The 15,146-nt window shown below is 39.8% G+C and overlaps 1 protein-coding gene and 3 non-coding genes across 4 annotated transcripts; 1 reads left to right on the top strand and 3 right to left on the bottom strand.

Moving 5' to 3' along the window:
* Nucleotides 1–1,518: 1,518 nt before the first annotated feature.
* Nucleotides 1,519–10,495, top strand: LOC137499040 (uncharacterized). Its single transcript, XM_068227088.1, has 2 exons — nucleotides 1,519–1,669; nucleotides 8,480–10,495. Exon 2 carries the CDS (start codon nucleotides 8,484–8,486, stop codon nucleotides 9,762–9,764), a length of 1,281 nt encoding a protein of 426 aa, XP_068083189.1. The 5' UTR covers nucleotides 1,519–1,669; nucleotides 8,480–8,483; the 3' UTR covers nucleotides 9,765–10,495.
* A 2,557-nt stretch (nucleotides 10,496–13,052) lies between these two features.
* On the bottom strand, nucleotides 13,053–13,125 carry TRNAV-AAC (transfer RNA valine (anticodon AAC)). Its single transcript has one exon. It is a non-coding gene; the product is annotated as a tRNA-Val (tRNA).
* Nucleotides 13,126–13,536: 411 nt separating this feature from the next.
* On the bottom strand, nucleotides 13,537–13,609 carry TRNAV-UAC (transfer RNA valine (anticodon UAC)). The gene has a single exon. It is a non-coding gene; the product is annotated as a tRNA-Val (tRNA).
* A 781-nt stretch (nucleotides 13,610–14,390) lies between these two features.
* TRNAV-CAC (transfer RNA valine (anticodon CAC)) lies at nucleotides 14,391–14,463 on the bottom strand. The gene has a single exon. It is a non-coding gene; the product is annotated as a tRNA-Val (tRNA).
* Nucleotides 14,464–15,146: the final 683 nt, after the last annotated feature.

The following is a 15,146-nucleotide window of genomic DNA, read 5'->3' as shown; positions in this document are numbered from 1 at the left end:
AAAATGCCTTTTTTACAGCTTGAAGTAGGTCGCTTTATATCCAGTGCCATGGAATAAGGACCGGAGGAGCAAATACATCATAGAACATTCAGATACTAAAACAGCAGACGAAAACGAATTGTTAATGGAACTATTCTTATTGTCATGTCCAGGGACACGAACCTTCATCAAGTAGCAGCACATAAGTAATACATAGTGATTATTTTGGTAACTCAATCCACTGGCCTTGCTGTCGAAGCAGCCATGTGTTGGGGGTGATATAGAATGACAGTTAAAAACAGAGTTGTGTGAGGTCAAGAGGTCTCACGAGGAAGTCGATACGGACAAATCTAAAAAGTCACGTCCTGTCGTCTGGAGATGGCAAGAAAATGGGGGTAGTTTGAAGGATACCATACTTAAAATTAATGGGCGACCCAATTAAGTGAAACGGGACGCAGTGTCATGTTTATGATGACAAGTATTAGAAATGGGGAAGTTATTTTATGAGCATAGGTTTAAGGGCGAGAAGTCAAGTTCATGTTAATAAATATTGCCACGTGCATAGTGTGGGATTTGAGATACATGGGGGAAGTGGTAGCACCAATAGTAAGCCAGTAAGGCTTTATCTGAGAGGAGGGGAGACCCTCATATCATATTGCTAGTCCCTTTAAATACGTATGTAATTGAAGGAACAAGCGTTTTATTGCATTAGTCTTCGCTTTGGGAGCCTTGCCTTCCGCTCACGTTAGAGGGTTGCGATCAATTCTCCAAGCGGTCTCGCTACTTAGAATATTTCTTAGTAGATCAGGTTGAACGGTGGTGCTAACACTTGGTATTCACCATTCATACTTTGATTCTCGACTTAAGCCCGAGTTCTTCTGGGTTTTATCGTAGTTGGCAACTTAAAGCTTGAGGAATCTCTGTGAGATTTCACGATACTCTGTTTTTAACATCGCTTAGCATTTCAGTGGGACTCTAATGCTTTAGAGTCCACTTGCATTTACTTGGAGTAGCCGTTCTGAGGAAGGCTAGTTCCAGTACGTCACAATACGTGACCGACTTCAATTGTACGTGTATATTCTTTGTACATCATCTGTCAATATACGCACATATATAGGAAATCATATGAGTTTCAACTCTTAACAACCAACTTACCTTACGCCTATAAATTACCATCTTATATCCCTTTCGTTTTTAGTACTGTTGTTAGCCATCAGGTGATTCCACTCACCGCTCGGCGTCTCACCTGTTGGCCGGGATACGACAGGAGAAGAAAAACTGGTGTCAGTTTTGTGGGGTTGGTCCTGAGTTCGACGTCCATCCAGGGTTGTTTAACTCTTAACCAGGCGTTGGTGATTTCCTAAGCGGCTGTCTATCCTAGTAGACTGAGGGGCGGTCGGAAGAAAGAAGAAGAAGTCCGGAGGCTGTCTATCCTAGTAGACTGAGGGGCGGTCCGAAGGAGAAAGAAGAAGTCCAGCGGCTGTCTATCCTAGTAGACTGAGGGGCGGTCGGCAGGAGGAAGAAGAAGTCCGTAAGCAGACAGAGAGCAGAACCAAGAAGGCGCAAGGGCTGGCCCACGGAGTAGCAGAGGGATTCATAGGAGTCCAAGGAAGGAAGACGCAATCGACCCGGCGTACCTGCACGTCGTCAGCTCACCATCAGCACGCAGTAGAAGACCAAATATTGTAAGGTAAGCCAAACTCAAAATCGGTATGTCTAATTCTGAAGTGGGAAGTGCCAGTGATAATTCAGATAACAATTATATTAATATCAATCAAGCGTTCAAGTTAATCGGAGATCCTTTTGACGGGAGAAATCGGAGTAGGTTGAAAGAGTTCTGTGCAAATGTAGATTCAGCAATAGAATTTGTTCAACCAGATGAACATCCGCTGTTTTTTAAATATGTTCTTACCAGAATAACGGGTGAAGCTAGAAGCAAGTTATTAGTAAGACAGGATGTTACGAGCTGGCCAAAAGCGAAGGCAGCTTTGTTTGAAAATTATGGAGAGCGTAGGACTATTGATCATTACGCATGTAAAATGTTTAAAGCACAGCAAAATAAAGATGAATCTGTAATAGCTTGGGGTTCGAGAATGGATGCAATGGTAAGCGAACTTAAAGAAGTTGCCACGGCAAGAGTCGAACCGGAGGCAAAAGTTCACAGAGCGAATTTAATAGGAGAGTTAGGGATATCATGTTTTGTACAAGGATTAATTGATAAAAGCATTCAAACGATTGTCCGTAGTAGGAACATTACGGATGATTTCGGTTTAGCAGTTGAGGTAGCGGCCCAAGAAGAGTCGGCCGTACTCTCAAGTAAGGAAAAGCACGGTGAATCAGTTAGGAGAGATAAATATTGTAGTAATTGCAATAAGAAAGGACATTCGGCATCCTCATGTTTTCTTAAAATGCGACCAAAAGAAGTTAAGGCAATAACGTGTTACAATTGTAATAAGGAAGGGCACTATTCACGAGAGTGCAGAGTAATAGTTTGTAAACGTTGTAAGAGAACAGGGCATGTAGAGAAAAATTGTAAAAGTAGTAAACCGCAGCAATTCACTAATTACAAGGGTAAAGGTTACGAGAACAAGCAGGCGGAAAACTAGAACAGGATCATGACGCAAGGCCGGTTATAGGTCCTAAAAGTGTTCACATAGGCCAAGTACACAATAAGTGTAATAACAATGAAGGGACAGTTTTACTATCTATAAATGATGTACACGGACCTTTTCGATTTTTAATCGATACAGGCTCAGAAATAAGTGTAATAAAGAAACAATGCGTACCGAAGGAAATAAAGATAGATACAAGTGATAGATTAAAATTGCTAGGAGTTAGCAAAGGAACACTATTCACGTGTGGAACCGCGAAGATAACTTTGGGAACATCTCAATGCAAATTGCATGTAGTAGATAATGAATTTCAGCTGTCACAAGACGGATTGATAGGTAGAGATTTATTGAAAGATTCGGTAATTAATTTCACGGAGGAATTCATAGAAGTAAATGGTGATAAACATCAAATAGAAATTAGAGAAGCTAAAGTAATAAAAGTACGTCCGAGAACGGAAACTATGTATGACATAGGACAAGACGAAATTGCGCACGTAATGAAAGTAGAAAAAAGTGACGCACAGAAATGTTCACAATCGAGAACTCGAAGAGTAATCGAACTAATTAGGGCAGATCATATGTTAAATAGTGATAGAGAAAGGATATTTGAATTATGTCCAGAATTTAATGATAGATTTTATTTAGATAGAAAATTAAACGAGATTACGATCGGTAGCATGTACCCTATTGACGTCAGAAAAGTTGGATGGCGCAGCCACGCGGTAGAATTTTGAAGCTGCAACATAGTGACTGGTGAGATTTATTTACATGGCGAAGCATTGACGTCGTGATGGAAACAGAAAGAAAATTGTCGAATTTGAGGAGGTACTGCTCTGTATACGGTTGTAAATCGTATAAAACGGATGCGAAATCTGTTCACTACTTTCCTGTACAAAAGGTTCAGAGAGAAAGATGAGTTTCCGCGCTGTCAATTGGAAAACGCGTTACGCGATATATGACAGTGTGCAGTCTGCATTCTCGTGAGCTCTGTTCCCGCACCGGAGATACTTCTTCACTTCCACTCTGCCAGTACATGCAACTCTGTCCAAACTATCGGCGTGGTTATCCAGCGCAGACGTCATCGAGTATCGCCTGCCCCAGCAAACATCAGCGCTCAAACACCTGCTCCACCTGCCACTCGCTTGCCTCCTCCATATAATCCACCCCCACTTCCATCGCCTTCTTGTTGCCTCACTACCATTTCTCCCAACATTTCGCCTACCGTACCGGTCCCTACCACGACAACTCCCACTATCACTGTTACTTCTACGCAACTTTATCCCATCATTTCTATTACTACTACTACCTCGTCCCATCCATCTCCTCTCCTGACCTCTCTTCCTCTCCCTCCCAACTCTGAGCAGACAAGTCACCAGGAAACGTCTCAACCACCATCTACCGAGGGAACTTCTACCGATCCTTCTGAAAATGCGGCACATCCATCTTCGCCATTACCGCCATCTGATCGTACCTCAACTTACAGCTGTGTTCTGCGCGGTATGGACCCTAACGTACCGCCTGCTGCCATCACACGTGCACTTCGCCAGGCAGGAGTACCTGTCAAGCAAGCATCCCGTATTTATAACTCCGACGGTCCCACATTTCTGGTGAGACTCCAGCTGCCGACGCACGCCGACGTTCAGCGCCTCATCGATCAAGGAATCCACATCTATGGCCGCTATCATCGGGTTGAACCCTCCCATTCTTCTCCACTCCCTTCGCACCGTATGCCCACGCCACGCGGCCGTCCTCGGCCCGTTCCATCACCCCAATCTCCTCGTCCTCATCTCACCACTCCACCACCTCTCAACTACTTTACGCCTCCCTTACCCAACCCGGACCTTTTCACCCTTATCCTCACTTCCCTTCTTAACTTCTCCTCTTTTTACAATCTTCTAGCCCTCCATCTTTTCCGTCACACCGTCATGTAAAGCTCTGTATCTAATATATTGTATCTTTGTCAATAAAGCACAGCAAATGCAAATCTGCCAATAAAGCGCTAGAGAACCTACACTTCCTTTATCCCATCTCCTTTACTATTTCAAACCACCTTTTCCCCATCTCCCTCTTTTTTCACTCCTTCTCAACCCCGTCATCTCTCCTGGCCAGAGAGAGGGCGACACCCTCTAGGTGGCCCGCCCCACCCCTTCAGGGTGGGGAATGAAAACATTGAAGCAGCAGCAGCATTCTCGTGAAGACGACTTCTTTCCACAGCGTAGGTATCGGTACTGTCTCTAATTTGTATTCACAAAGATTTAGCTACATCAAAAATACTGATAAACTTGTAGCCTAATACTTCTGTGCCGCACATAGAATGTAATCCGCTCTTTGTAAACTTCTTCATATGTGTAACAGCAGACAGTAAATTAACTATCTACATGTGAGTAATATCTTTAACTGGTAGTAATTAAGCGCTGCATTTAAATTGCCTATAAAATACTTCTAACAATGAAAGAAAATATGTAGTATTTTTCCATCATAAATTAACTTTTTTTGCTATTTGTTTTACGTCACACCGACACAGATAGGTCTTATGGCGACGATGGGAAAGGAAAGGTCTAGGAATGGGAAGGAAGCGGCCGTGGCCTTAATTAAGGTACAGTCCCAGCATTTGCCTGGTGTGAAAATGGGAAACCACGGAAAACCACCTTCAGGGCTGCCGACAGTGGGGTTCGAACCCACTATCTCCCGGATGCGAGCTCACAGCTTCACGATCCTAACCGCACGGCCAACTCGCCCGGTCATCTTAAATTAGAAGCCATAACCTAATTATTTGGTAGAATTGGACAAACCAAGTATTCTTCAACCCCAAACAGCTGTGACTGTAGAGGTTATAGTACTCTTAAATTATAATTTTCCAACTTTGGTCTGCATATTCTGTAGGTAGTTATAATTTTTATACTTATTATTGTCGGTTCTAAGTTCTAAATTTTGTGCTGATGGTAAAAATGGAAGAACATTAAGTTAATGAGGGCTGTTCCAACACAAGCCTGTATAAAGCCTAGGATTTATTTGCTTTACAACATTTACTTAGTAGAATTATTATTTTCTTTCTTCCCCAAGATTACAGTTTACAAAACAGGTAACTCCCCCGTCACGTGGCTAAGGCTTTGGCATGGACCAAATCAACAAGAAATTACTCCATAACCTCTAATAGTGGAAAATTACAGTAGCTTAACTGTTAAGGTGAATCAGCGTGTCAACGGTAACATTTCTCTGACAAACCCGCTTTATATATACAGTTGCACTTCACATTTTCACCCCCTTGTTCAAGACAACATTAACTTTGTGCGGTTTTGAATCGATGTGGGATGATTGTAAACACAACGCTACAACACCAGTTTCATCTTCGGTTTCAAACTTTTTACCTACACGTATCAAGTAATTACGCTAGAATATTTCTTTCCCTTCCACCAATGGACGCGTGAAATCTCCGACAACTCTCAACAGTTGCGCATACGACACCAAAGACATTTTGAATACTTAATAAATCCTACAGACGCACACCCGATCACTGTCGTGTTTACTTTCCGTCACTATCTCGCCGCCATAATGGAAACAGCTGACCGTAAGCTCCTCCCCCGTTTCGGACGTCAATACCAGGTACTACGGAGTTAAGTAACTCAATAGGGAAAGCGAATTATTTCTCGACAATTGATTTAGCCAGTAGCTATTATCAAGCTGAAGCAGAGAAAAAGATATTGAAAAGATCACATTTTCGGTATTAGATAGGCATTTGATGTAAATTTATGCAAATGACGTTCATGAGATTAATTAGCGGAGTAAATGGAACTAAGTGTTTATGCTAATTATATTACAAGAAACAACGTATTTTCAGCATTAGATCGGAATTTTGAATATAAACGTATGTCAGTGACATTCATGAGATTAATGACAAATGTATTAGCGGAAGTAAAGTGAACTAAATGTTTATTAAATGAAATTAAATTATATAATTATTTTGGAGATTCAGTATAATAATAATAATAATAATAATAATAATAATAATAATAATAATAATAATAATAATAATGCCGGTAATAATAAAATTATCGACGTTTTGGGGAAGTTAAGAGAGATTTTTCTCAACCCATGACCACGAAACAACTTAAGGGATTTTTGGGATTATCGGGATATTACAGACGTTTTATACCAGATTATAGCAAAATTGCTAAACCACTGTATGAACTTTTAAAGAAAGAAGTAGACTATAAATGGGAAACTAAACAATAGGAAGCATTTCAGACTTTAAAGAATAAGTTGATAACGTATCCGATTTTACAATATCCAGATTTCGAGAAGCCGTTTATTGTAACAACCGATGCAAGCAATGAAGCGTTAGGCGCAGTATTGTCGCAAGGGAAGGTAGGAAGCGATTTGCCAGTAGCATACATATCTAGAGTATTGAATAAGGCAGAAAGAAATTATTCAACAACAGAAAAGGAAATGTTAGGAATTGTATTTGCAGTAAAGTATTTTAGACCGTATGTCTTAGGACGAAAGTTCACTGTAGTGACGGATCATAAACCACTTAAATGGGTATTTAATGTGCAAGATCCAACCTCAAGATTGCTAAAATTTAGATTGAAGTTAGCAGAATACGATTTCGATGTTGTTTATAAACAAGGAAAGTTAAATACAAATGCAGACGCACTGAGCAGAATACACAAATTAGATGAGGTTCAACAAGAAGAAGTTTCAGAAATGGAAACAGATGAGAAATTCACAGAGAAATTAACAGAGGATGAAAAGAAAGAGATTATGAAAGAATTTCATGCATCTTTAGTTGGAGGACACCAAGGCATTACACGCACGTATGCTAAGTTAAAAGATTATATTGAGTGGCCAGGAATGAAGAAAGATGTAGAGCAATACATTCGATCATGTCATTCATGTCAAACTAATAAGTTTACGAAGCCAGATACGAAGGCGAGTATGGTTATCACAGACACACCGCAGATTGTGTTTGAGAAAATAGCGTTAGATGTGGTTGGACCACTTCCACTTACACTCGACGGAAACAAATTTATTTTAACGTGTCAAGATCAGTTATCGAAGTACTTAGTAGCAGTGCCAATGAAAAATCAAGAAGCAGAGACAATTGCAAGGGCATTGATGGACAATGTAGTACGAACATTTGGAATACCAAGTGTAATATTAACTGACCAAGGTAGCAACTTTTTGAGCGAAGTTATGAAGAAATTATGTAGATTATTAAATATTAGGAAGATTCATACTGCCGCATTTAGGCCACAGTCAAACGGAAGTTTAGAGAGGTCTCATGCAGTATTAGCTGAATTTTTGAGACACTATGTATGTGGAACCCAAGACGATTGGGATAAGTTCATTTCAATGGCAACTTTTGTATACAATACAACGAAAAGTACGTCAACTAATTTCACACCATTTGAATTAGTATTTGGAAGAAAGGCGAATATACCAGGGACATTGGAGAGAAAACCAAACGAGAAGAATTATAATGAACACGAAAGCTATGTGGAGGAATTAGCTCGAAGGCTTAGAGAAAGTCACGAGGTGGCACGTAAAACTCTAATAGAAACCAAGTTGAAAAATAAAGTCCAGTATGATACAAGAATAAACGAAGTAACGTTTAAGATAGGAGACCAAGTTCTTTTAAGAAATGATTCAGTAAGGCGAGGTCGTAGCAAAAAATTAAGTCCAAACTTTGTTGGCCCGTACACAGTACAGGAAGTTTCAGGAGTGAACTGCGTTTTGAATATGAATAAGCGAGGGAAGCGCGTTACAGTACACAGTAACCGATTAAAGTTATATATTTAAATGAGAAGGAAAATTGTATGTAAATACATTGTGAACAACCAGTAATAAATTACAGGCAACGCAAGGTAACACAAATCTGTTACTTGCAGGTCAATGGCGCTGATAGCAGCGGCGATCGCAGTGATGGCGATATTTACGAAAGGAGGAAAGGCAATTGATTTCCAGCTCCAACCATATGAGTCCACCCCAGGGGTTTATTTCGACAAGCTAGGTGAAGTTCAACTCTATAACACTGAATGGAAGGTAGTAACTTATGTAAATTTAGAAGCGTTAAATGATGCGTATAATGTTGGTAAGAAATACATTCAGAGAACCATGAGATTGTGTTCAGAACTGGAAGTAAATTTAACATATACGTGTGAGAATGAGGTAAAGCTTTTAATTATGCAATTAAATAAAACTCAAAATTTGCGTGAATTAATAAGACAAACAACTAAGACTGAGGAGAAGGAAAATTCAGATCAGAATAGAATGAAGCGAGGAGTTCTTAATTTTGTAGGAAGTATTGCTAAAATTTTATTCGGAACCTTAGATTCGCAAGATGCAGCCTATTATCAAAGTCACATTAAGGATCTTGAATCAGAGAATTTGTCGATGTTAAAAGTCGCGAAAGAACAGATGATTGTAGTAAAAAGTACGTTACAATCAATGAATAGCTCATTGTATGACGTCGCTAAGAACGAAAAAGAATTAAGCGATAATATAGCAACAATACGGGGATATCTGAAGGATGAAACTGAGCAAATAGAAAGCGCATTTAGGAGAACGGAGATTGAAATCGCGGTCAATAGGCATTTAATTGACACGCAAGGATTCTTAGCGCAATTAAAAGATCATTATGAGATTCTGTTAAATGGAATAATGTTGGCTCAAAAGGGAGTCTTACAACCTCAGATTATAAGTCCTAGTGATATAATAAAGTCGTTTTCAAAGGCACAGAATAATTTCCCACCAGGAATGACATTACCTGTTGAGTTGAGACTGGCTTATGGCTATTTAATAACTAGAATAGCAGAGATTGAAGTGTTCATTACTAAAGAAATACTTGGTTACATTGTAAAGGTACCTTTGGTAGATAAGGTAAAATATGATCTTATTAAGGTTATACCATTCCCAACAAGAGTGAATGGTGAGGTAGATAACTTTGTTTTTATTAATAGTGAAAATGAATTTATTCTTTTGGACCAGAACAGGCAAAATTATGTAATGTTAACTGAAAATCAAATTAATAATTGTAAGAGGTTGAATGATAAACTTAAGGTATGCAAACAAGAGTTTGCTATCAAACTAGCTCATTCACATGAGGAATGTGTAGTAAAATTGTTGACAGGGGCACAGGTTATGCCACAAGATTGTCAAAAAAAATGTAATTAGAGTACAAGAAGTAATGCGGTTTCCCTTAAGAGAAAATAAATGGATTTATATCGCTCCACAGGAGGTAAAAATAACAGTAGTATGTCAAGAGTTGCACACAAGTGATGCTACGTTAACAGGTACAGGAATAATAACAATGTTTAATAGATGTACGGCCTTTGGGCCAAAATCAAAAATTCAATCTTCAAATGTAATTAAAACAAATAGTACCAAAGATCAAGGGTTTGTACCTGATCTATTGTTACAGTATGACTGTTGCGATCATTTAGGAATTAACACTAAATTGAGTCAATTGCAGGATGAAGGAAAGATACCGTTGGTAAATGTACTTCACCATGCAGAGGAATTAAAATTAGCAAGTCATAAAGTAGAGGCAGTTGAAAAATTAATACTTGAACAGGAGGATGAATTAAAGCAAAATCATAAATTGGATAAGTTGAATTTTCTGTCTTATATAGGTGGAGGAACAATTGCTGTTATTTTGTTATTATTATGTTCCTGCTGTTTTTGGAAAAGATGTTGCAAAAGATTTAGACTTGCTCATAAACTGTCAGAGCTAGGAGATGAGTGTTGCGGAAAGGTATGTATCCGCCAAACTATAATTAATGGTCCTAACTCACATTGTTCAGACGAGGACGTTACAGTGCACTTTGATAGACAGGAGTATGTAAGAGGTAAGCGCGTAAATGAGCGCAGGGGTAGAAGTATGACAGATCTTACTACTTCCAGTACAGAGCTTAATGAAAGGTCTCTCATCAGAGAGCCAAGGAGGCAATAAAGAGGGAACATAACCACATTAGTAAAGTAAAAATTTCAATGACCATTGTATAAGTAATGAATCACTAGTAAGACAGTGTTAAGGCTGTAATGTAACAAATGTAACTTTAAAATTGTTAAAGTACGAAAAAAAAAAAGACTTGCCAAGGGGCAGAGTCGAACAGGCAAACTTATGTTAAGGTAAAATTTCATGAGACTGGCCTAAGGAGGCACAGTTCGGGCTTGTCGAGGGAGGCAAGACCCAAGCGTCCATTCCTATGAGTTTGGTACGGGTAATGTCAGTATTAGCTGCACAAGAATTTGTGAGACTGGCCTAAGGAGGCACAGTTCGGGCTTGTCGAGGGAGGCAAGACCCAAGCGTCCATTCCTATGAGTTTGGTACGGGTTAATGTGTCAGTAATGACTGCACAAAAATTTGTGAGACTGGCCTAAGGAGGCACAGTTCGGACGTGTCGAGAGAGGCACGGTCCAAGCGTCCATTCCTATGAGTTTGGTACGGAAAATGTGTCAGCAGTGACTGCACAACTATATAAGACTTACTCAAGAAGTATAGTCAGGGGAACCCAGTTGCTATTGCAATCTCGAAGCCGGCCATTCCAAGAGTTTGGTACGGAAGTAAAAACCGACCAGAGAAGGCTGGAAGGTAAAGTTGTATGTACTGTGAAGCATATAAATTGATATGTGTTAATTACTGTGAAATGTGAAATGTAAATGAGTGATATTAAGTACTGTAAAATGAAAAAAATGAAGTGTTATATGTACTGTGACATATATAAGTTGATATGTATTAATCACTGTAAAATGTGAAATGAAAAATGTGAAATGTAAAATGTAAATGAGTTATATCAGTACTGTGAAATAAAAAAATGAAATGTTATATGTACTGTGAAACATATAAATTGATATGTATTAGATGTTAAATCTAAACTGTGTTATATTAAGTACTACATGTACTGTGGAATATATGAATTGAAATGTATTAATGCAATATGGTTTACTGTGAAAGAATATGTTAATTGTAATGTGAAATGTATTATGAACATTAATTGTATGAAGGGTAAAGAGAATTGTATTAATGTCAAAATGTAATAAGTTGAAGTGTATCTATGAAATGTAATGTAATATTGCTAAAATGTAATGTGCCATGTAAGGTACATGCGGTAATTAAACCTGTATGTACGTGTACTCAGGTGGAAACCAGTTGCATGTGTGGCAACTAGTTTCTTTCCTAAGGGGGGAGGTGTCATGTCCAGGGACACGAACCTTCATCAAGTAGCAGCACATAAGTAATACATAGTGATTATTTTGGTAACTCAATCCACTGGCCTTGCTGTCGAAGCAGCCATGTGTTGGGGGTGATATAGAATGACAGTTAAAAACAGAGTTGTGTGAGGTCAAGAGGTCTCACGAGGAAGTCGATACGGACAAATCTAAAAAGTCACGTCCTGTCGTCTGGAGATGGCAAGAAAATGGGGGTAGTTTGAAGGATACCATACTTAAAATTAATGGGCGACCCAATTAAGTGAAACGGGACGCAGTGTCATGTTTATGATGACAAGTATTAGAAATGGGGAAGTTATTTTATGAGCATAGGTTTAAGGGCGAGAAGTCAAGTTCATGTTAATAAATATTGCCACGTGCATAGTGTGGGATTTGAGATACATGGGGGAAGTGGTAGCACCAATAGTAAGCCAGTAAGGCTTTATCTGAGAGGAGGGGAGACCCTCATATCATATTGCTAGTCCCTTTAAATACGTATGTAATTGAAGGAACAAGCGTCTTATTGCATTAGTCTTCGCTTTGGGAGCCTTGCCTTCCGCTCACGTTAGAGGGTTGCGATCAATTCTCCAAGCGGTCTCGCTACTTAGAATATTTCTTAGTAGATCAGGTTGAACGGTGGTGCTAACACTTGGTATTCACCATTCATACTTTGATTCTCGACTTAAGCCCGAGTTCTTCTGGGTTTTATCGTAGTTGGCAACTTAAAGCTTGAGGAATCTCTGTGAGATTTCACGATACTCTGTTTTTAACATCGCTTAGCATTTCAGTGGGACTCTAATGCTTTAGAGTCCACTTGCATTTACTTGGAGTAGCCGTTCTGAGGAAGGCTAGTTCCAGTACGTCACAATACGTGACCGACTTCAATTGTACGTGTATATTCTTTGTACATCATCTGTCAATATACGCACATATATAGGAAATCATATGAGTTTCAACTCTTAACAACCAACTTACCTTACGCCTATAAATTACCATCTTATATCCCTTTCGTTTTTAGTACTGTTGTTAGCCATCAGGTGATTCCACTCACCGCTCGGCGTGTCACCTGTTGGCCGGGATACGACATTATAGAACAAGAATATAACACGATTTACACCACCGTCGGCTGCCGTGAGAGCAACTCTCCGTGTTTGCCCATTATCATACCAGGTGAATGCTGGGCCTCGCTCGCCTTCTTCACACCTACAGTGTTGCACAAAAATTAGACAGTGTTTTTCCAATGAAAATAGCTGTTTCCGCCCGGGATTGAACCGGGGACCTTCCGCGTGTTAGGCGGATGTGATAACCACTACACCACGGAAACGACCGCGCATAGTCTCACTTACAGGATATATTCAAGCTTTAAACAAAAGCTACTTTGTAGCATTCGGGGATGTGCAGTGTTAAGCACATGTATTTGTTAGAAATTAAAGTAGGGCGCGAAACTTCCAGTGCCCTGGAATATGGACCACAGGAGCAATGATATTGTAGAACCTTCAGATACTATAACAGAAGCCCTAGAACAACTGGTCGAAGGAACTATTGTTATAGAACGCCAATTTCATTCGTTTTTCACCGCCGACGGCCGCCGTGCAGGAAACTTCCCGTGAATTCCCATTATCATAGCACGTGAACGATGGGCCCCGCTCGCCATTTCCACACATCTAATATTTTTCTACCATTGTCACATATTATTTTTGCACAAAAAAGCAGTGGTTTTCCTGTAAAAAATAGCAGTTTCCGCCCGGGATCGAACCGGGGACCTTCCGCGTGTAAAGCGGATGTGATAACCACTACACCACGGAAACAACCGAAAATCTGGGTTTTTACAGAATACATTCAAGCTGAAAACCAAAGCCAGTGTGGTGCATTCCTTGATGTGCTGTGATGAGCAAAGGTGTAAACTTTATGTCTGTGGAACGTCTGTGCTCCACACTAAATTAAAGCGCGAAATTTCCGGTGGCCTGGAATTTGTACCAGAGGAGCTAGTAAGACCTAGATTAAACACATATAACGACAGTCGAAAAACAACTTCATAACCCTCTACTGCAAACTGTTTCCCTCAGGCAAGAAATTAATTTTAACTTGTATAAATGGATAAATATTCTAGACAGAAGTAGTTTTATGGACAATCCTAAACTTTACAGTCATTTAAAGACATATACCAGTGATGCCTACATTTTCATATATACTGTACATAACATAAGCCAAAACAGCAATACAACCAAAGGTAGACCTTCCACATTGTCAACATCCACGCGTACCAACTGCCGTTTATTTATCGTGGGCGCTCCCCATCACAAAACTACAGACTTTAGGATAGTAGGCAGGAATTAAATTCCAGAAATTTCAGAAACTGTAACAGCGGCCGCAGAACAACTTGTTAAAAACTATTGTTATAGGACGCCAATTTCAAACGTTTTACTCCAATGTCGGGAGCCGTGAAAGTAATTTGCCGCTTTTCCCCAGTATGATACCACGTGAATGCTGCACCACGCTCGCCTTCTTCACACTCCTAGCATTTTTCTCCCATTGCCGCCTATCAGTGATGCACAAAAATCAGACAGCGGTTTTCCAATGTAAATAAGCTGTTTCCGCCCGGTATCGAACCGGGGACCTTCCGCGTGTGAGGCGGATGTGATAACCACTACACCACGGAAACAACCGCATGTCTTGGCATTTACAGAATATATTCCATCTGCAAACTAAAGCCAGTTTTTAGCATTTTTTTATGTGCAGCGTTAAGCGAACGTGTAAACTTTCATGTCTGTGGAACGTATGTACTGCACATTAAATTAATGCTCGAAATTTCCGGCGACCTGGAATTTTAAAAATGGGAACTAGTGAGATCTAGACAATGTCGGAACCGTGATGAAAATTTCGCGTGGATTACTACTTTCCCGCCTGCTTTATTCACACTCCTAGCCTTTTAATTCATCCATTGCCGCCATAAGACCTATCTGTGTTTCAGAATATATAATTTAAAATGTGACTTTCCAATATGAAATTAGTTCACCCCGCCCAGCATATAACCGCGGACCTTCCGCGGGTTACACGGATGTGCTAACCATTACACAATGCAAGAAAACTGCTTGATTTGCAATTTACAGAATGCATTCATGTTGTTCACTAAAGCAACTTTGTTGCATTCATTGATGTGCAGTGCTAAGCACAAGTGTAAATGTGTTTGTCTGTATAAAATGCCTTTTTTACAGCTTGAAGTAGGTCGCTTTATATCCAGTGCCATGGAATAAGGACCGGAGGAGCAAATCCATCATAGAACATTCAGATACTAAAACAGCAGACGAAAACGAATTGTTAATGTATCTAATCTTATAGAACAAG

This window comes from Anabrus simplex, chromosome 3 (assembly GCF_040414725.1).
Source record: "Anabrus simplex isolate iqAnaSimp1 chromosome 3, ASM4041472v1, whole genome shotgun sequence".
In the NCBI taxonomy this organism is placed as follows: Eukaryota; Metazoa; Arthropoda; class Insecta; order Orthoptera; family Tettigoniidae; genus Anabrus; species Anabrus simplex.
Note: the sequence above shows the minus strand (reverse complement) of the source record. Positions and strands in the feature narration are given on the sequence as shown.